Source organism: Vespula pensylvanica, chromosome 17 (assembly GCF_014466175.1).
Source record: "Vespula pensylvanica isolate Volc-1 chromosome 17, ASM1446617v1, whole genome shotgun sequence".
NCBI lineage: Eukaryota > Metazoa > Arthropoda > Insecta > Hymenoptera > Vespidae > Vespula > Vespula pensylvanica.
Genome location: NC_057701.1, coordinates 2,921,342 through 2,941,986, shown reverse-complemented (window position 1 = coordinate 2,941,986; position 20,645 = coordinate 2,921,342). Strand labels below are relative to the sequence as shown.

Genomic DNA, 20,645 nt, shown 5'->3' with positions numbered 1-20,645 from the left:
TAATACATTCAAGATTTTTTCTAAAGAAAGATTAATCTGAAGAATGTAAAAACCGTTGCAATAATTTAAAACCTTTTTCCTTTCACTATATTTTCAAATAAATAAAAAATGATGCAAAAATGAGAATATAAAGCTAAACGAAAGAATGATTAAAAAAATAAAAGGATAGATATTATAAGAATACTGTCGGAAAGAAGTAATTTCGTATGCAGTACAATTGATAGTCGTTGCCTAGTTTGATGGGAGAATAATTGTATAGAGGAGAGAGAGTGAATAAGAGAAACAGAGAGGGAAAAGAGAGAGGGAGTGGGAAAGAGAGATGTGCATATCATTGGAAACAGGACTGTAAAGGGATGGAGTGGGGAGGGTGGAGTCGTATGCTTACGTATTGTGTCCTTTATTTATTCCCCTCCCTAGCCTCACCTCATCTTCCATGTCATATACCTTGATGTCGTACATTACGTACTTTTTCACCTCGCGGTCATGAGACAGGTTGTATCGCAGCAGGTACGTTTCGAAAAATAATTCTGTAACTTACGATTGTAATATTATTCGAAGAAAAATCAAGTGTAAAATTAATGTTACCAAGGATTTGTATAGGAAAAAAAAAAAAAAAAATGTAGAAATTTCTATATAGGCAAACACAAGTGTCGAGAAGTGCACAAATTTTCTTTCATTTCGGCTCATATTTTATTTCTATTATTCGAATGTCAATAATATGTATATACATATATGCTTAATATATCATTAGAAATAATTTATTTTATAATTGAGAAATGGTCATCGTGGTCGTTAATTTTTTTTAAATGTTCTTATATGAACATATGTCGATTTGTATCATCTTAGAATTAGTGCTTTTATCTTCGTGAATGTTCGTTGTTTTTTCCAAGTATTTTACAATTATTTTTTCTGTCCATTTTATTTTTTTCTCTTTTTTTTTTTTTAATGTATAAGGACGAATATGTTTTAACAATTAAGTATATTAAGGCTTGTTTTATTCTTCAGCGTTTATCATCCAGTTACGCGTTATTGCGTAGTAAAATGATTTTTCGATAAAACGTACGTTATTTGATGACTTTTTTATACCTACTAATCATTACCTTATTTGCGTTAAGATTTCTCAAGTTGACGTTGAAACATGAGAATTATGTTTTTATACAATTGTCAATTATTTATCAAAACTTTTAATGATATTACCGTATTCTTTAATTGTTTACTTACAGATTAGAAGAAGAGTCTTATATTGTCAAAAACCTGGGAAATATACAAATAATTCTAAAAATAAAATAAATAAAAAGTTGGATGATACAAGTATTATTTTAATTAAATCCAATTACTTTTATAATAAACATGAGTTCCCAAGATACAACTGATCATATATCGGAAGCCAGTCCTTCTGACATAACTTCCAAAACAAAAAATTGGGTCCAATTTGAAGAGGAGATAGAACCAAGCGATACAGTGTCTAAAGATGAATCAAAATATGTAAATAAAGTGCAAAAAAATACTCCAGCAGTGATAAAACCAGAATCTGTTACAATAAATGTTGATAAGATTGGAAAAACAGTTGAAAATTTAGAAGTGATAAATAAAACAAATAATGAATATAGTGGTGCTGTGATAGCAACAGAATCCGTCCAAATTAATTTAGATAGATCAGGATTAAGTCGATCCATTGTCTCTGAGAGTACAGATCTTAATGTTCCGTCCGATATTAAAACTACAGATCCAAAAAGTGCTTCTTTAAAAACAGTGGATTTACGAGATGTATCTAATGGCAGGAATAATCCTAGTAATGTTATAAGTACGCCCATTGGAAACATTAGACAAGGATTTGCAAATGGTGATACTATTGTTACGCTTTTACCAGTTAATACCAGATGGCCTTGGATAACTCCAGCTAGATTTAGACCAGAATTAGTTCCAGAAGAATTAATGGCACAAGGATTGACGGTAAATATTATTATAATTTCTTTTTTAAATTACTGTTATATGATAAAAATATTGAAAAACAAATTGATATACATGTATACATATATACTGCAGCTTACTGTTGAGGACTATGTGCATATAATGGAATTGCTTGTAAATGATGTACGTTTCAATATGTATAATGTATGCTATAAAAGAATACTTGTCCTTTGGATATTTACTGCATTTGTCGTATTGCTTGGTTTGCTCTTTTCTGGAGTAACTGGCCTTACATTGTTTGGGCTTGGCGTCATGTGGCTAGTCCTGAATGCAGCTGCAATATTCTTTTGCATGTTTATTAAAATAAAATTGAATCATAATCTGGAAAAATGTATGGCACAAGTTAATAAGCATTTATTACGACATAAGATATTACTTGGATTGGATGACAGAGGAAAAATATCCTGCCATAAAGTTAATCTCTGTTTCATATATTTTGATACTACAGACTGCATAGTAAGTGTCTTTTATTATTATTATAAGTAACAACTGTTATAGACACGTTTATATATATTTGCTAGCAGTAATACAGAAATAATTTTATTAGAAAAAACTCCAAGAGGTGATAGAACGTGAAGAATGTGAAGGAAGAACAATTAGAAGTAATGAAAATGATACACAGCGTAAAAGAGAGTTACAGCAACGAATGGATATTGATGATAGTGATATTGTAATACAAGGGAGTACAACAACTCGAATTTCCCGGAAACAGGTAAATTACACATTTTCTCATTTTATAAATACTTTTAAATTTAAAAAATAATTGTTAAATTGTTATAGTCAAAATATAAATTTGATGCATTAATTTCTTCACACACAAATATTAATTTAATAATTTTCGATATTATATATGTAGTACTATAAATTAAAATAAAATACTAGGGTAAAAGTGAACAAGTATTATGCCGTTACGTGCAACGTTGGGCAAAGGATTACTTACGTCGACGTCTGGATTGGACGGTCGATGAAGATGGGAATCCTTCTTCCCCACGTCATATTGCATCTGCTTTGTGTCCATGTCAATATGTTGAAGAATGGTTGCGTAACAAGCCACGTATACAGGGCAGAGATTTTTGTCCTAGATGGAGTAGTTTTTTAAGAGATAGGGGCATATGAGAATAATAAACGTATGCACATGTACTTATGTATAATAGTTATTATAAGAATTTATGAAGTTATAAAGTTAAATACACAGTAGAATGTGTATATATATATATATATGTGTGCGTGTACACATATACATATATATTTACCTAATATTACAAAGACGTTTTTTTTTTATATTACAAGTAAGAGTTTCATTAAGGTATTCTTTATTCTGAATTATATTTTACTTTATCATAGATTTTTTGTGAAATCTACATTTTGTTTTTATTTAATGCTTCATTTGCACTGATCAATATCAAAATAATAACTCTTATGACCTCTGTGTACATGTGCAGTAAAAGTAGTACTATAATATTATAAAACAGATATTATATAGGTAGTTTATTCTTAAGTAATTTTTTCGGTATTTAAATCATTCTTATATATTGAGTTTTATGTCTTATAGACAATTATAGCAGTTAGGATTTTATATTTTTTACAAATATAACAGTTCTACTATTTCTATATGCAGAATGAAAAAATATTGTCATAAAAAGTAATTGTACTTATACAATTACATTTGAATATCCTGTTAGTATACAAACAATGAACAATGCAATTTGTGTTACCTTAAAACAATCCATAACTAATTAATAGCATAACATTCTAATATATATTTTGGTAATGGGAGTAAATTTTTAATTAAGAAAACGTTTAAATCGAATAAAAGTTAATATAATTATTATGATATAACTTCCAAGATTATAAATTGAAACGAAAATAAGTACTTAATAAACAAAACGGTATGAATATTCTGTATAATTTTACATAGTACTTACATAATACATAAGTATACTAACTCTTTTAACAAATTAAATTATTAATATAAATTTTATTCTATAAAAATTATCAATTAATTAATCAAATAAGAATTTTTTCATCATTATTATTATCGTTTTTTCTTCTTTTTTTTTCAGGAAAAAAATGTTTTGAAATATTTAACTTATAAAATAGCGAATGAATACTTATTTTTCATTTTATATTTTCATATTGCAATATGAAAATTAATTTATATTAAATGGCATTTTTTTCCTTCTATATTCTTTTAGATTTTATATAAAAAAAATTGTTATTATTGTCATGTTTGAAAAAAAAAAAACTTTTAGGGTATAAATTGAAGATTATTATGTCAATAAATCAAATGCCGATCTGAATACTGAATGATGATAGTATGTGTTGGCAGGAACGGGCGGAGTTGCTGTTGCTGAGGTATGCTTCTCGATGGGCACGTCACTTTGTGCGTCGCAGACTTGATTTGGTTATAGACTCACAGGATCGTAATAGAAGCATCGCAGGCCTTTCTGTACCACCACGTCACTGCGTCTCCGCCCGTTGCCCTTGTCAATTCATTGAGGATCATCTAAAATACAAACCTAGAGGCAAGTTAACGTTATCAAGGTTTTTTTTTTTACCAGACTTTAACTTTAGGTAATCACAATAGATATTAAACATGTCATAGTGCACCTGAAAAAAAACTACTTAAAGCTATATTTTATCAAGTGCATTAAAATGATCTTTCAAAAAGTTATTTCTCTATCAGTTATAATGCAATTTATATTACTTTTGCTATATATTTTTCTTATTAATAATAATAAGATATATCATATTACATGATAAACTTATCATTATAGAATAATATAGTATGATATATAATTGCCACTTATTATCAATAATCATTAAGGATTATATATTTGAATTCTTAATGGCTATAATGTGTTCAATAACACATAAAGCAAAATATATTAAAAATTAAAATATTTTTATATCATTTACTTACATGAAAGATCAATATTCTAAAGTATTATTTAGATCTACATTTTTTTTTAATTTTGTTGTTTACATGAAAAAAAAATTGTCTTAATTTTTGTAACTATTAAATTCGTTTCCTGTTATTTATTGAACAAAAATATGTTTTATTTACTTATTGATAATCTACTTGCTGTTGTTTCTTGCTGCAGATATATATGTATTTATTACATATAATTTGTCTGATAAACATATTAACAAAAATTGTAAGCCATTATAGTATTTGCCATATTAATATATTGATTAAGTATATGTTAACTCATATATTTTAATGTCTATTATGATATTAACATATTGATCATTCAATGATGGTAAATATCTAAGAAATTACAAGAATTTTATATAAAGAGATATTTCACATTTTATCTAAGACTGATTTTTATGCTGAATTTTAATTTGATTTTACTTTATTATTTTTAAATATATATATAATAGTATTCATTCGCTATTTTTATTTAAAAAGAATTGTTTTATTTTAGTTTATTTTAATATATATTTTTAATTATTCTTTGTTACAATATTGAAATCAAAAAGTTTAATTGATTTAGAATTTCATAAATATACGAGTTCATCATTTACGTTAAAATTGAATTATTTAACGAAAAATAAATTGGAATATTGTAATATATAATATCTATAAAAAATTTACATATGGTTAAGTAAACTCATGTTCTTTTTAAGGGAGAATTATACCCCAATCATTCCCGAATAGTTTAAGAACTAATTAAATTTTATCTATATTGATATGAACTATGATAATAGTAGATTAAAATCATAAAGTTTACTCAAGTACATTTCAATATGTATACAAAGATTAAAATTGATGTTTATTATTTCCGTCCTAAAAGTGAAAATTATTGATTGATATAAGATCATGATTATAAATATGAAAAAATCTATAAAACAGTTGTAGGTAATATCTACATTGAACTTCATAAAATTGAATTTTAAACAGTAATTTTTATACAATAGAATATATATATATAAATCATTTTTACACATTGTTATAAAAATTGTTATTTGTGTCTGTGCGTGCGTGCGACTTTCGTATGTACGTACGATGAGCATTGCAACTGAGTCAAGCTACACATATGTTACCATCAGGCATGGATAGAAGAAAGATGCATATTTTTTTATATTTCTTTTATTTTTACGTTTTTCTACATCTCTAAAAATATATAGCATATATATAGTTTGTTCTATTGCATAATTCATTGTATCTTTACATACATACGATGCTCACAGTTGGATAATTGATTTTTATTATTAATTATGATGGCACAACATAACATAAATGTCTCTCTTCAAGAATAAATTATTCGTTTAAATCATGAAGAAATATATATACATATATATATTTTTTTCTGAGGTCCAAGTACTTAAAATTGAAAACACATATACATATGTGGGTATGTATTTTCAACTATGCCATACATAAGAAAGCACAAGAAATAAAGATTTTATTACATAAGAGTAAAAAATCATTTCCTAATTCGAAACGTTATACATTTATAACATTTTGCGTGCGCGTGTTTTATACTTGAAAAATATACGCGTGTGTATTTCTTCTTCTATGCTATTGTATTCTTATATAGAAAAAAATATATTATTATATTGAATGTTTAAACAAGTGCTAAATTTCATTTTTAACACAGCCTATATCTTTTAAATGACTAATATTTATCTATGCTATTTTATTGCTCTTTAAGCATGTTATATTTATTTTCGCTTATTAAATTAATTTTTCTAAAAAAAAAAAAACAATCCTGTTATGTAATTAACATATAATTAATTAATGCATGCAGCTGGACAAAAGGTGCTGGAACTTCCTGTTATATCTCGCCATTGAATCAAAACTTTATAAAAACTATTAAATGTATGATATTACGTAAGTATTGTATATATATTTTATGTACTAATCACTTGTATATATACTACATGCAAAATTATCAGTTACATTAAACAATTTTTACTAATGGATGTTTTTAATTGAATGTTTTTAATTTTCTTTTTTAGGTTTAAAATAAATAAAGCAAATCTTAACAGATCTTTTCATAATTCTATTAATATTAATTAGTTAACAATTAACAGTTTATTAATTTTTAATTCATTTGGACGTTTAATATGATTTTAATTTACTTACATGATATTGTATATAATGTGTATTAAACTAATACAAGATATGCATGACTTTTTCAGGATATCCACCTGGTTTCACATGGTGTGCTTATCTCAATGATCCTATGGTTCGATTTGATGTATTACCAACTCACTGATTTCTTTGTCACTTTTTTTGCTAATTATTCCATTTTTATGAATGCATTTCAATTGATATACCTAAGTAAGGTATAAGCACCAAAAAAAATTATCATGATATTTAATAAGAATTTAAAAACGTTTATAAAATGAATATATAAAAAGATTTAGTAAAAAAACAATAAGAAGAATATTGATCAAAAGCACTTTAAAGTACATTTTCATATTTCAAAATAGGAAAATGATAGAACTATTAGCAGTTTATAATATCACAAGGATACATATTGCAGTGTTGCACTTAATAATCAATTATTGCAAAAAATACATCTATAAAACACAATGAAAATAATTATTTAAAAAAAATTCTAAAAGTATATAAAACAGTATATAAATATTTATTATACATAGAATAACAGAAAAACAAAAATTCCAAAATAAAATGTTATCTAATACAATCAATGGCTCTATAAAAACTATTTACTATGATAAAAAATAGTATATAGTAAATTTTATAGTTTATGACTATTTGAAACAAATACAAATAATACTAAAATTTTTTATGAAATACTACGTATCACTGTCTTTTACACATATTAAAAGAATAAATAGTGCCTTATTTACAATAATCGCACAATATTTAGCAGCGATATATATTTACATTTATATGTAGAATTATAAAATACACAATATTTTACACATCTTATTCATAAGTCAAAGTTTCTTTACAATTCATAGTTATAATGTTTATAACTATATTATGTTGTAAAAGGTTTTACTTTTCTGTATATAATAAATCACGGCTTATATAATTTGATGCTTCAATGAAAATAATTATTAATTAAATAATTAGTTTACATTTCATATAGATCATAAAACATAGTTGTAATCTATAAATTAATTTTATTAATAGAGAACATATATCATGTTATAAGAGCAGCTTGTGCCTGTTTTCTGATGCTATCTGCAAGTGTTCTTATTTCTTCATTATCTGTTTGTAATTGTTCCTGTTCTCTCTTTAAAATTGTTCCTAATTGTTTCAATTGTTCTTTAACATTCAAGTAAATTTTTACGTTTTTGTAAATGTCCTCGGAATTATTATGATTAGTCGAAATATATAAGTTTTCTGCTTGGATTTTATCTGAAATTATTTTTATTTCAACATTTATTAAACTCAAAAAAAGAAACATACTTTCACAGATTATTTATATTGTTTCAATAATTTGGCCAATTTTTATTTAATAATACCTTCGTTTACTACTTTAAATGCAACATCATCCGCTGATGCCTTGGAAAGATCTTCTAACATATGTTCAGGATTCGGAAAATTAGGTCTAGGTGGTAAATTATGTTTCTTATTTCCAAACATATTGCTTTTGCATTAAATATCACGTTAATAAATTCGATTTAAAAGAAAATATAGATAAAAGCGTAAACACTGTAAGAATTTAAGGAATTTTAACCTAACCTTTCATGACAAATTATATAAACGTTAAGTCTCTTCACTGCTGCTAGGTACGCTAGTTACAATTTTTTCTTCTTTACCATATAAGCAAAGAAACATCTTTGAATTTTGAGATATCTGAAATATCATTTCATAAAAAGAAAACTTATTGCAAGGAAATGTCAACAAATATTAATGATTATCCATCATGCATTAAAATTGTAAGTAGTTATTGCATATTTATTATTAAATATTCATAATTCAATAGGAATGTTAAACTAATTTTGAAGAAGTTACTATATTATATTATTAATGTATTCAAAATTTTGATCTATTTCAGCCAAATACAAAACAAGATCATAAAACTATACAATATCAAACGAAAGAAAGTTTACCATTAGCTGTACAACAAAAGAAAATAACACGTGTAAACAATGCATTGTTGTCATTGGCAAATCAAATATTTGGAGAAGAAAAGTGGAGTTATTCTATTACTAATCAAACATTAGGTATTTATTAGGATAATATATCAACAATTATTATTTTCAATGAAATATATTAAATAGAACAAGATTGAAAAATTTGTTCTATATAATTTCCAGATTTTGTTGACTCTACCTGGGGTATTTATATTGTTGGATGTTATACATTAATAAAAATACAATTACATTCAGGAATTTTTCATGAAGATATGGGATATAGTGTTAAGGAAGGATCAGTGAAAGGTGAAGCTATACATTGTGCTAGACTTGTAAGTAAAAATATATGTACATATGTAAATATAATATATTTCATACTGCTTGTATTATATTTTTAGGCTTCTTACAATGATGCATTAATCAAAGTTTTATGTAGTTTTGGTGGTAAAATAAAGATAGAAACTGAGCAACTTGCAAAGGAACTTTCTAATTCTCTTACTCTTTCTAAAAACAAATTGTCTCCTCCAGTAAGCCATGATATAAATGAAACAAAAGAAAAAGAAGGTAATCAATTATTTATCTACCTTTTGAAAAACTTTTATTTTAGGAAAATATATTGTATTGAATCAAATTTATTTAGAAACAGTAGTCGAAAATACAAATAATCCATTGTGCCAAATACCAGAAGTTTCCAAATCAAACATCAATAACATATCTTCAAATAATGATGAAAGTTGTATGAAAAATCAGTTAACTTCAAAACCAAATATTGTTGCAGATCAAGAAGATATGAACAATAAGAAATGTAAGAATAAAGATAAAATAAATGATATTATTTCTCTCATATAACATTAATAATATAATAAACAATAGATTTTTTTTTTTCATATATAATGTAATTATTATAGTATCTATGGAAGAAATAATGCGTCAAGAGAGAAAGAGAAAACAAATGGAAAAACAAATGGAATATAGAAGACTTATGAAAGAAAAAGAATTAAAAGGAAAGTAATAATTAACAAAAAGGATAACATTAAATTTAGAATACAGCTGGATCTCATCATTTTTTTTCTTTCATCTCCAAAGGTAATGAATAGAACTTCATCTAAAAATAAGCTTAATACAAAACTAAACCTTATATATATTAAGTACAATCACATTAAAAAAATATTGTACCTATTAAATATTGTTAAGTATTGTACTATAAAAAATGTCTTGATTTATAAGATGATTTAAAAGTATCATAATTTCACTAAAACTCATTGGTAAGTTAGGATAATAGAATACATAATGTACAATTTGATACATTACATTTTTTATAAAATTAAATTTATAGAATCGGTATTATTGCTAATAAATCATAAATTTCATGATCACACAATTTTATGTCACGTTAAATATAACGTTTTCGTTAACTTATGGATTATTACAAAATATATAATAATAATAATAATAAAGAAATGTATTATTAAAAAGGCCACATTATGTAAAATATATCTATTCATATTCTGTTATAAGTACCATCATATATACTCCAAATAGAAGTGCAATAATTTCTTTAACGGATTGCCAAAACTTAGTATCAATTAATAATTCTGGTATCACAGAGACAGTAGCAATATAGATAAATCCTCCAGCTGTGAATGGAAGAATCCACATTGTTGCGAGATCTCCTAAAATGTAAATATTAATATCACAAATGATGCATCACATGAATGTGGATTATTTTTTTTTTGAGAGCAGGGTTTGATAATTTACCCATTCCTTCTACTAATAAGGACACATAAGTCCCTAACAAAGCACCTACTGCAGTAGTCAACTGTAGCAACATAGCCTGCAATAGAAGTTTTTATATATATATACATACATAAGATATAGTTTTCATGTATGCATACCTTTTTTTTACTACAACCACTTTGAACCAAAATAGCAAAGTCACCTATTTCATGAGGTACTTCATGTAATAAAATAGTAAATGTTGTTACATAGCCAATAGTGTTTCCTGCTAAATAACTGGCCCCTATAGCTAGGCCATCAGTAAAATTATGCAAAAAGTCTGCAACTAAATTGAGGTAGCCTGCAATTTTTATATCATTCATAGGTTCTAAATCCTTTTCAACAGATGTAGATTTATTATTAACAAGTGACTTGTCTTTAGTCTTCTTTGTCATAGAAACAGCTTTTTTTTTATCAGATTCTTTTTCAGTGACATTGAGAGTATGAGAATGTCCATGATCACCTTTTATCATACGTACAGCTTTCTCAACAATTAAAAATACAATAATGCCTAATAAAACGCATAAACCGACAGACATATCATGTTTATGATCAGATTCCTCATGTTCGTGATCATGAGAATGATTATGAGAATGAGAATGCGAAGATTCATGTGAATGAGGAACTAATGCATGAGGAATAAGATGAAGAAAAGCATCACCCAGCAGACCGCCTGATGCAAAACTCAAAAGTATTTTTAATAATGGTTCGCGTTCCTTAGTATTGTCTAATGGTACAAAAAGTAATATAAAAAAAGGAGCTATAGAAATGAGCAAAGTAGAACCCATAGCTTTTAACGTTATATTATTATGTTCATCAGTAGGAAGAGATGATTTTTTATGATGATATTGATCATCCTGCTGTTGTCCATGCGTATGCACATGATCCTGCTTGGACTGTTGTTTATGGTGATCATGTTTCACAGAGTGCTGATTTTGCAAATATTCTTCATTGGCTTCTTTAGAATATATAAAACTGGGTGATTCATCTTTTCCACGTGTTTGGCATATAGCCGGTAAATTTAAAAACACAAGTAATAGAAACACGGCAGTTAATATTCTATAAATCCACTTTTTTCTTTCCGATTGTTGTCGCCGGTTATCAATCGTCGCCATCATCGTTATGCCAACTCAGCTCGATTTCTACAAAATGCAATTTACCTGGTTTTACAATGAAATTTAATTTTAACATCCGTACACGCGGATACTTATAACATTCATATTCTTTCTTTAACGTGGCGTCATCAAATAGAAATTGACATAAGGAAACGTAATAGCCACCAAGTAGCAAAACAAAGTGTTGAAAACGAAGTAGAAGAAGCAGAAAAAAAGTCCAGTAAATATATTTTTATCATGACTTATTCCATCAGATTTTGCTCTTCCTTTTTTCTATATCATTATACTTTTTTTATGTTATAATTAACGAATTCTATTTATCTCACAATCTTGTAGAAATCAAAGTTCATTTCAAGCTGAAATATTAAGCTTCATTCGCACATTCGTTCAATTTCGAACTTGATTTGCGACTTAATCGATACATAATGTGTGTATGTGTGTGTATATATATATATATGATAACTCGATCAGCAATGTAGGAAACAATAAAACTTTTAACTAATAATGTATGTTGTTCTTAACCTATATTTTAATGATATCAACAATCATTTAAAAATTTTATTCATAGTATAGAATAAAGAGAATATTAATTAAAATAAACTGAGAAAATACATATACGTATTTCCATACTATGTAAAAAACTTTTAAATGATCATTGATATCATAAAAATGTAGGTTAAGAATGACATATAACTCAAAGTTTTACTGTTAGCCAGACTGCTGATTGAGTTAATTGTTGATTAAAGTTAATCGAACTTAATCAAAGAAATCTTTAATATTCTAAAAATGTATAAATAAAAAGAACATTCGGAAAACATCTGAACGCTTAAGAAAGAAGAATAAGTTTCAAGAAATACATAAATATTAAAAAGGATATATGTATATACCTTTTGTTATGATTGAAAATGATCTTCGTCTGCGATTGGCTAAATACGTTACTTCTCAGACAAATGCGTATAACTCTACAGATAAAGTAGAAATCGTTGTGACTTTCATAAAACTTCAAAACTGTGAACCGTCTGAAAATAATAGATCACTATTTGTAAGTGTATAGAATCTACATAGAAGTAATTTAATTCGTAGAAGCTAATCAGAAATAAAAAGGTCACGATTAGTGATGACCCCTGCGCATGTTACTTGATTTCATTGACTAAAATTTAGCAAAGAAAGAAAGTGAAACTAAATAGATGTGCAGTGTGAAGTGAATGTGTCGTAATATTTGTCGAGTAAGGCATACTGAGTACATATTCTCATGACAAATCACGTGCGATCAAGAATGCAATAATAAAATTTGCTTTTGTATCCTTTCGTTTGTTATACAAGTACGTATAAAAATTCAAAACAATTTATAATCATCTTAAATAATATTCAAAAATAAAATATCATCTTATGTTCAAGTATTGTAAATGATTATTTATTTCATATAATGTTTAAAACAGATGCACTATATACTTGCCAATGACCCAGATAGGTTATACCATTATGATACCTGACCTAAATTTTCCTGCTTACAATTATACTAAGAAGTACTATGTCTGCTTCATTGTTTAATACATTCGCTCGAAGAGTTTACAATGGAATGGAATGGCTCTAGAGAAATGGAGGAACGGAGGTGCATTGCTGATACAGGAAAAACATTAAGAAAGTATGGAAGTACAGCTAAACATATGACGAGAGCAGAGAGCTTAATAAAGCATATTGTTGTGTCTACGGATACACTTCAAGGAATTGCGTTAAAGTATGGTGTTACAGTATGTATTTCAAAATTTCATATTGATTAATATTGTTATGAATATGAATTCATTCAATTCTTTAATACTTTTATTATAGACAGAACAAATAAGAAGAGTTAATCGACTGTGGGCATCAGATAGTTTATTTTTACGAGAATATCTTCTTATACCTGTTAGTACGGACAGTCCATTAGCTTCGTCTGTTGAATGTGCTGCGTACAATGATTCAGAATGTAATTCTACTCAAAATGCAAGTAAATTTTATAATTATGATTTGATATAAATGTACCTGTGTATATATATAATATTTAAAATCTCATTGTTATATTGTCTTTAACTAGTATATAATTTAACTAAGACTATATTAATTTATAGATATCTAGTCCATCCGTAATATCACCATTAGATGATGAAAGTTCAGCTGATGACTTTTTAGCTAAAATGGATACTTGTATAGCTAATGTTAAAAAAGAAATTAAACGTACTCAAGGGAGTAGTGAGTAAGTTGACATGATAGTAACATAAAAGTTTTGTTTTTTACCATTGAAATATTTTATATATATATATATATCTAAATGTTTTTTATGTTTTAGATTCTGTAATGAAGGTAATGATACTTATATGCAACAACGAAGAACATCTAATAAATTTAGAGATTCACTTCCTTCAAATACACATATATCAGCCCATTCATCAGAATTAAGGCTGTCATCCTCTAGTGATATGCAAAATTTTCCAACTGCTGTAGTTATGACCCAGGGAAGAAAAGTAAAAACATCATTACAAAGACTTCAACAGCAACAGGATGAAATATTCCAATTGTAGCATCTAAGTCTTATTCATGTATAATATTTTACAATTCAGCAGATGTTATTAAAGACCTTGCTGAAAAGAGCACTCTAGGTATCAATGTGTACAAAACATTTCTTTATTTGACATAAGTTATTCTAAAATTAATGTCTTCATTGAGTCTTTGACACTTACTCCATCTTAGCTGATAGAAATTATCGATATTACATATGAAGGACATCATTAGATTATTTTTTTTATATTCGGTTACAAGTAACTTTGAAGACTATGAATCAATCAGCTTTGTCCGACCAAATACTTTGAATTCTTAGTATGGACCATATGTGCCTTTGATATATACTTGTACACATTATACAATAATTCTGTTGTTATTCTCTTAAAGTATGTAAATAAATACTACATCTTGTTACATACATTGTAATGTGTACCAACAGGCGAGTAGCAATTGATATTGCATAAAATATTGGATTTCTCATCAAAAGGCACACTATCATATACGACACATTTACAGCGAAATAAAGACAATACATAGTTTCAATAGGAACTATTGGTAGTTACAATGATTTTTCAAGATATAGTAAAATGATATCTATTGTAAAATCATTTTTTGTGCTATAATATTAGTCTTCCTCCTTATATTATTAGCATTGATCTCTATACAGTTATTTATATATAATATTGTTTAAATATTGAAAATTAAGCAATTTGATGTTGCATTATATGTAAACTTGAATTTTACTTGATAATGTTAAAATATAGCTAAAAAAAATACTGCCAAGAATCAAACACAAATATATTGGTAGTATTTAATGTTTTTCTGTTAAATTTGTTATAATTCTATTATTCTATGTAAAGTTATGTTAAATTTTATAAATGTATAGAAAATTTACGTAAAAAATTATTGATTTAAATCTTTTGTTACTATAAGCAGCACAAATTGAAATAATTCTTGTAAGTTACATATTATGTCACAATTATTGCATTTATTGATTTATAATTTATGTACAAATAGTTATTTTTATTTTCATTTATTTTCAATAACAAATATTTTTTTACATTCTATATAAAACTATAAAAATTGTTATTTTTGCCACTAGAACATGTTTCAACAATATTTTCATCTGTATTAGGGAGTTTTCAATTGTTCACTTATGATCATTAAAAAATGTCAGTACTTTACTGTAATGAAATTGTTGTGACAAATTATAAACTGCAAAATTATTATTTATCCAAAAATTATTATTTAATTAAACAAGAAACAAGATTATTAAATTTCATTATGGTTGTTAATAACATGCTTTAAGAGACAACAGAATACTTATATCTTTTGTTATTATTTCTTTTTAAATACATACAATAGAACACTTGTATCTATTAATATATTCTAAAGAAAAGTTAAATTATTTTGTTTTTGCAAATATAAATATAGTAGAACAGATTTTGAGAAAGTTATTTAGTAATTTTTGGAAACAAAATGAAAAAAAAAAAAGATCTGCAATTCTTTAATGTCCTTTAAGTATGTAATCTTTTTCATAAAATTAGTTAGAATCATATTTACATTTTTGTTGATTTATAAGATAAAAATATAGAAGTAATATTTGTAACATTTTCATATAGAAATATTTTAGTTATAACATTAATAGCAATTTATAATTTTAAGGACTACAAAGATGTTATATACATTTATTCACTATGTATGGTGTAGCTGATAAGTGTTGTGTGTGTATATATATATATATATATATATATATATATATATATATATATATATATACTTGTATCTATAAAACATAAATACTTGCAAATGCAAGTATATAATTTCTCTGTTATATACAACTTTGGACACTATGATAGCAGAATACTGATATTATTACAATCTTCCTATTTTAGTTAGCTTGGGAATTGCAATGCATCATTTCATTTGATGTAACGATTAAATAATAACTACAATAACAAAGATTAGAATAGTTAAGAAAATGTCCTATTATGTAATAACATCTGTAATTAATGCAAATACTTAAATTATTCAGAATATACCAAAATAAGAAAGATAAAATAATATGTTGAAAATATAATTATTTAAAATGCATGATGATAAGATGCCGATTTATAAATATTATAAGGAATTATAGATAATAATTTAATAATTTAAAGAATACAATGATAATAATGAACTTATTTTCTATTTTTACATGCATTCTGCTTGCTATGATGTAAACATATTTTTCCAAAGATTACAGAAAAAAATATTGTAGTTTCAATAATACAATAAAGATATTTCATTCTCGTATATTGCAATTATAAATTAAAACATACCTTCATTTGTTACCATTTTTTCATTTTTAAAATTCTTTACTTAGATATTTCCAAATTCATCTTATTATATTTGTTGGTCAATGCATATAATGCTTCATATCATTTTCATTTAATACATCTAATTTGCTTTGAATCAGTCTAATAGGTGGTACTATGCATATACCACAATTACATTTTGTATCAATTATTAAATTAAATGATCCTAATCTAGTATTGCAAAATGGACAATTTAATCTTCCTTTTGTCCAGGATGTCTATAAAGATATATATATTTCATTAATCTTATAAATAACGTGTGTGTGTGTGTGTGTGTGTGTGTGCGTGTGCGTGTGTGTGTGTACATATTAACCACTACTTTTTATGATGATTTATATGAAAATATGTAAGAAAAATTGATTTTACTTGATCTATTATTTCTTGTATCCATGTTGGTAAATTTTCCGTGGACATATATAAGAAATGTTCAATAAAATTGTCACCACATCCTGTATGTTCAATATTATTTTTATCTTCATTATGGGATGTAAGCAATGTAAAACTTCCGTTTTGAAAAAGATTTTTACGGCAATGTCTACACTTCACTTCGATCATTTTAAAAAATTATTAATTCAAAAGATATTTCGTAAATTTATAAATCTATCTCAAATATTATAGGTTGAAAAACCTATCAACTGATTAATTTTAGCTCGTATGAAATTTCCCTTTTTAAGGTTATGTTTGCCAATCTGATACATGACTTTCTATTATATATATATATGATATATATATATATACATGTATATATGTTTTATTTAATTTTTATTTTTTATTGGATAGCTCAAAAGACTGACATAAAGTTTATTATAAACACAAATGAGCATTAAGGTCTTTGCACTGTAAATATTTGTATTTTAATTTTAATTATAATTCATAAATTAATGCATTTAAATTTGCTTATATATATATACAAATAAATATGTATATTTGGATTAATTTATCAACATATAATCATAATGATATTCAATAACAGAATGTTTGGATATAAAGTTTATTCATAATAATATAATAATACTAATAAAGATTTAGTCTTCACCAGCAGGTATTGCATCCTCTAACCTTTTAATAAATTTAACACGCAATTCAGTTATACTATCATTTTTCAACTGATCTTGAACAAACCAACACGCAACCTCCATTTGCACCATTTCACACGCACCTCTTAATATACCTGTTAATATATTACAATATTTTAGATTTAAACAATGATCTGGTAATTCTACAAATTCAGTTAATGGATTTGCTTCAAAGTATAAAGAAAATTCATCTCCTGCAGCACTCCAATTTGTAATTGTTGGGGTTATTCCAAGATACATTTTAAATCCAGTTTGAATTTTTTCAGATGTATCTCTGAAATCATAGCACCGCCCAGATCCTGTACGTGCTAAAAAATCTTCTATCAAACGAATTCCCATATTATATCCCATTCTATCTAATTGTTTATTAACTTCTTCTACATTTTCATAATCTTTGAGTAATTGGGCAACAAGAGCTCCATAAGTTAATGTGAATAATTCAGAATTCTGTGAAATATAAAAATAAGAAAGTTTCTCACAATGTTATAATCATAAAGATAAAAGTATCATATGAAAAGGAAAGAATTCTCCTTAACTCTTTTATCTTTATAAATTTATATAATCTTAAATGAAAGTATTAATTTTAAGAATTCCAAATATACATTATTTAATAAATAAAAGGTTAACATGCAGGTTAACTTACAACTTTTTTCGCTTCAAGTTTTGTTCCTGTTCGAGACATCACGTTGTTGTATAAATGACACTTTACAACTGTTTAAATACTCCAATTCTTGAACTATTTAACCTTAAATAAATGATCTAAGATTTATGTATCCAAACTTTGTTTACAATAGTATTACAATATATTATGGTTTTTCAAACATGACATATTGTTATATATCAATAAACAGAAATCGTGGAAATTATTAAATGGGGTACATTGACGGCCATAAATGACGTACAGTTTCTTCTCAAACGATCGAGTTTTTCTTTATGAATTTAGTTACAGCGATGGTCGCTAGACGCCAGCACTTATATTATTCGCTCTCTTTTTTTAATTCGATGAACTTCATACTTATCATGTGTTCCTATCATTAAAACTATTCACTAGCTTTTGCTTGTAGCGTGTATAATTTCAGTTGCAGATATGGACAAATTATGAATTCAAGTACAAAGAAAGAATGCTGTCGTTGCTATGTGCTTATCGTTTCGTTATACAATATAAGCTTGTATAAGTTATACCTAACTCTCAAGTATAATGTAATGAAGTTTAGTGCGTGAGAAAAATTTTTGTACATAAATAATACATAAATTTTGCATAAATTCTTGAAAGTGATAGTACATCTAATAAAAGTAAAAAACGCAGATTATACTACTTCGAAGATAAATTGTTTGAAAAGTGTTTGTTAGTAATCGTAAAAATGTTATATTTTTTGATCCTAGTTATAAACTAGCTATATATATAACTAAGTTTATTTAAACAGCCATTAGTTTAATAGATTTTGATTCGTTTGCTTCTTTTTTCATTTATTTTAATGTATCTTGAAAATTTGCAATGATTTGACATAGTAAATGTCTAATATAATATTAAATAAGAATTAATAAGAAGAAATGAAGCAGTTTGTTGTTTCCGCTTATAAATTTATTTTTTGTATATTTAACTTCCGATTCTATTGATTCTGCAACTTCAGGAGATATCGTGTCAATCAAGAGGCAATCAAGAGTCAATTAAGAGTAGTGGATACTTTTCTATAACAAGTTTCTTATTTATTTTTATATTCAATAAATATAAATTATAATGTTAATAAGTTTAAAAGAAAGCCTTGGTATAAAAATCTTGTTATATTCTGTCGAACGTAACATTTAGTGCAATTAATTATATATGGAAAAAGTGAAAGTAATTGTTAAAAAATGATAACTCTGTCTGTATATTATCATTCTTTTAAAGGTAATATAAATCTCGATCGCGTTCAAGATCTTTCGGAATAAAGTGCGAAAAACTCGATATCAACCACGAGATATATTTATCTAATCAAAAAATAGAAAAGAATCGTTTTATATTTCATCCAATCGAAAAATTTTATATTCTCCCATATAAAAATTTAGATCGATATTTGTTCAATACGATTCATTTTAAATCGATAGTATCGCGAGATATCTAATCGAAAAGTGGTCAAGAACCATTCTATATTTCATCTTATCGAAAGATTTAATATTCTTTGTTATAAAAATTTAAATCTGTGTATATTCGGCACAATTAATTTTGAATCGGTAATATTGCGAGATTTATTTATCTAATCAAAAAGTTGTAAAGAGTCGTTTCACATTTCATCTTATCGAAAGGTTTTATGTTTTCTTTTATATAAATTTAAATCAGTGTGTGTTCAATGCAGTTGATAAATTGATAGTATTGCGAGATATATTTATCGAAAGATTTTGTTCTTGTTGATTTTAAATCGATAAATACTGTGAACTCTATTTCTTATATCTATACATTTAATAATCGTCTTTGTAATTCGCGTTTAATTATTACGAATAAAACTATATTATATAAATCTCATTTTCAAATATCTTTAATCACTCCATATCTTAACTCGATATACTCTATAACCAGATGTATTTCGTAACTTATGTTGCATTACTTATATCGAAAATGATATCGTAAATATTAATAACCTTCTGTAATGTTATGGACGTAAAAAACGAGATATATTTAAGTGTGTTTCTCTCCATATGCACCTTTATCTTATTTACATTAGTGCAGTTTCCGTGCTTTCTACCATTGCCATTTTCTATTCGTTTCG

General features: G+C 25.8%; 7 protein-coding genes across 11 annotated transcripts; 3 read left to right on the top strand and 4 right to left on the bottom strand.

Annotated features, from left to right (window-relative positions):
• Nucleotides 1-342: 342 nt before the first annotated feature.
• Nucleotides 343-7,839, top strand: LOC122635065 (transmembrane protein 268). Of its 3 annotated transcripts, XM_043824839.1 has the most exons (7): nucleotides 346-507; nucleotides 1,224-1,953; nucleotides 2,047-2,427; nucleotides 2,519-2,683; nucleotides 4,301-4,496; nucleotides 6,729-6,811; nucleotides 7,123-7,839. In XM_043824839.1, exons 2-6 carry the CDS (start codon nucleotides 1,351-1,353, stop codon nucleotides 6,770-6,772), a joined length of 1,389 nt encoding a protein of 462 aa, XP_043680774.1. In that variant the 5' UTR covers nucleotides 346-507; nucleotides 1,224-1,350; the 3' UTR covers nucleotides 6,773-6,811; nucleotides 7,123-7,839. The 3 variants fall into 3 exon arrangements, with proteins under 3 accessions (XP_043680775.1, XP_043680773.1, XP_043680774.1); XM_043824838.1 differs by lacking the exon at nucleotides 6,729-6,811 and having other exon boundaries at nucleotides 345-507; XM_043824840.1 differs by lacking the exons at nucleotides 6,729-6,811; nucleotides 7,123-7,839 and having other exon boundaries at nucleotides 343-507; nucleotides 2,854-4,510.
• A 146-nt stretch (nucleotides 7,840-7,985) lies between these two features.
• On the bottom strand, nucleotides 7,986-8,566 carry LOC122635076. The gene is made up of 2 exons (XM_043824859.1): nucleotides 8,425-8,566; nucleotides 7,986-8,317 (listed from the first exon to the last, which is right to left on the bottom strand). Exons 1-2 carry the CDS (start codon nucleotides 8,543-8,545, stop codon nucleotides 8,100-8,102), a joined length of 339 nt encoding a protein of 112 aa, XP_043680794.1. The 5' UTR covers nucleotides 8,546-8,566; the 3' UTR covers nucleotides 7,986-8,099.
• Nucleotides 8,567-8,669: 103 nt separating this feature from the next.
• Nucleotides 8,670-10,289, top strand: LOC122635070 (DNA repair protein RAD52 homolog). Of its 2 annotated transcripts, none has more exons than XM_043824852.1 (6): nucleotides 8,670-8,841; nucleotides 8,961-9,129; nucleotides 9,223-9,371; nucleotides 9,438-9,603; nucleotides 9,686-9,844; nucleotides 9,948-10,289. In XM_043824852.1, the coding sequence occupies exons 1-6, from the start codon at nucleotides 8,800-8,802 to the stop codon at nucleotides 10,049-10,051; spliced, it is 789 nt and encodes a 262-aa protein (XP_043680787.1). In that variant the 5' UTR covers nucleotides 8,670-8,799; the 3' UTR covers nucleotides 10,052-10,289. The 2 variants fall into 2 exon arrangements, with proteins under 2 accessions (XP_043680787.1, XP_043680786.1); XM_043824851.1 differs by having other exon boundaries at nucleotides 9,680-9,844; nucleotides 9,948-10,288.
• A 232-nt stretch (nucleotides 10,290-10,521) lies between these two features.
• On the bottom strand, nucleotides 10,522-12,955 carry LOC122635066 (protein catecholamines up). 2 transcript variants are annotated; one of them, XM_043824841.1, is made up of 4 exons: nucleotides 12,818-12,955; nucleotides 10,935-11,957; nucleotides 10,798-10,873; nucleotides 10,522-10,712 (listed from the first exon to the last, which is right to left on the bottom strand). In XM_043824841.1, the coding sequence occupies exons 2-4, from the start codon at nucleotides 11,931-11,933 to the stop codon at nucleotides 10,537-10,539; spliced, it is 1,251 nt and encodes a 416-aa protein (XP_043680776.1). In that variant the 5' UTR covers nucleotides 11,934-11,957; nucleotides 12,818-12,955; the 3' UTR covers nucleotides 10,522-10,536. The 2 variants fall into 2 exon arrangements, with proteins under 2 accessions (XP_043680776.1, XP_043680777.1); XM_043824842.1 differs by lacking the exon at nucleotides 12,818-12,955 and adding an exon at nucleotides 12,257-12,352.
• Nucleotides 12,956-13,109: 154 nt separating this feature from the next.
• LOC122635071 (lysM and putative peptidoglycan-binding domain-containing protein 2) lies at nucleotides 13,110-14,558 on the top strand. Its single transcript, XM_043824853.1, has 5 exons — nucleotides 13,110-13,252; nucleotides 13,370-13,681; nucleotides 13,761-13,913; nucleotides 14,039-14,163; nucleotides 14,257-14,558. Exons 2-5 carry the CDS (start codon nucleotides 13,505-13,507, stop codon nucleotides 14,486-14,488), a joined length of 687 nt encoding a protein of 228 aa, XP_043680788.1. The 5' UTR covers nucleotides 13,110-13,252; nucleotides 13,370-13,504; the 3' UTR covers nucleotides 14,489-14,558.
• A 2,041-nt stretch (nucleotides 14,559-16,599) lies between these two features.
• On the bottom strand, nucleotides 16,600-17,662 carry LOC122635075 (E3 ubiquitin-protein ligase RNF180-like). The gene is made up of 2 exons (XM_043824858.1): nucleotides 17,192-17,662; nucleotides 16,600-17,043 (listed from the first exon to the last, which is right to left on the bottom strand). The coding sequence occupies exons 1-2, from the start codon at nucleotides 17,378-17,380 to the stop codon at nucleotides 16,867-16,869; spliced, it is 366 nt and encodes a 121-aa protein (XP_043680793.1). The 5' UTR covers nucleotides 17,381-17,662; the 3' UTR covers nucleotides 16,600-16,866.
• Nucleotides 17,663-17,802: 140 nt separating this feature from the next.
• Nucleotides 17,803-18,847, bottom strand: LOC122635073 (trafficking protein particle complex subunit 3). Its single transcript, XM_043824856.1, has 2 exons — nucleotides 18,545-18,847; nucleotides 17,803-18,348 (listed from the first exon to the last, which is right to left on the bottom strand). Exons 1-2 carry the CDS (start codon nucleotides 18,581-18,583, stop codon nucleotides 17,851-17,853), a joined length of 537 nt encoding a protein of 178 aa, XP_043680791.1. The 5' UTR covers nucleotides 18,584-18,847; the 3' UTR covers nucleotides 17,803-17,850.
• Between the last annotated feature and the right edge of the window lie 1,798 nt (nucleotides 18,848-20,645).

Coding starts and splice junctions, on each gene's coding strand:
- LOC122635065 (XM_043824838.1), top strand. CDS start 1,351: ATGAGTTCCCAAGATACAACTGATCATATATCGGAAGCCAGTCCTTCT. Junction 2,428..2,518: donor TTGATACTACAGACTGCATA/GTAAGTGTCTTT, acceptor TAATTTTATTAG/AAAAAACTCCAAGAGGTGAT. Junction 4,497..7,122: donor TCTAAAATACAAACCTAGAG/GCAAGTTAACGT, acceptor TGACTTTTTCAG/GATATCCACCTGGTTTCACA.
- LOC122635076 (XM_043824859.1), bottom strand. CDS start 8,545: ATGTTTGGAAATAAGAAACATAATTTACCACCTAGACCTAATTTTCCG. Junction 8,318..8,424: donor ATTTAAAGTAGTAAACGAAG/GTATTATTAAAT, acceptor AAATAATTTCAG/ATAAAATCCAAGCAGAAAAC.
- LOC122635070 (XM_043824851.1), top strand. CDS start 8,800: ATGTCAACAAATATTAATGATTATCCATCATGCATTAAAATT. Junction 8,842..8,960: donor ATCCATCATGCATTAAAATT/GTAAGTAGTTAT, acceptor GATCTATTTCAG/CCAAATACAAAACAAGATCA. Junction 9,372..9,437: donor CTATACATTGTGCTAGACTT/GTAAGTAAAAAT, acceptor TTATATTTTTAG/GCTTCTTACAATGATGCATT.
- LOC122635066 (XM_043824841.1), bottom strand. CDS start 11,933: ATGATGGCGACGATTGATAACCGGCGACAACAATCGGAAAGAAAAAAG. Junction 10,874..10,934: donor GTGGTTGTAGTAAAAAAAAG/GTATGCATACAT, acceptor CTTCTATTGCAG/GCTATGTTGCTACAGTTGAC. Junction 10,713..10,797: donor CTTATTAGTAGAAGGAATGG/GTAAATTATCAA, acceptor TTTACATTTTAG/GAGATCTCGCAACAATGTGG.
- LOC122635071 (XM_043824853.1), top strand. CDS start 13,505: ATGGAATGGAATGGCTCTAGAGAAATGGAGGAACGGAGGTGCATTGCT. Junction 13,682..13,760: donor CGTTAAAGTATGGTGTTACA/GTATGTATTTCA, acceptor CTTTTATTATAG/ACAGAACAAATAAGAAGAGT. Junction 13,914..14,038: donor AATGTAATTCTACTCAAAAT/GCAAGTAAATTT, acceptor ATTAATTTATAG/ATATCTAGTCCATCCGTAAT.
- LOC122635075 (XM_043824858.1), bottom strand. CDS start 17,380: ATGATCGAAGTGAAGTGTAGACATTGCCGTAAAAATCTTTTTCAAAAC. Junction 17,044..17,191: donor TACAAGAAATAATAGATCAA/GTAAAATCAATT, acceptor ATATCTTTATAG/ACATCCTGGACAAAAGGAAG.
- LOC122635073 (XM_043824856.1), bottom strand. CDS start 18,583: ATGTCTCGAACAGGAACAAAACTTGAAGCGAAAAAAGTT. Junction 18,349..18,544: donor AACTTGAAGCGAAAAAAGTT/GTAAGTTAACCT, acceptor TATATTTCACAG/AATTCTGAATTATTCACATT.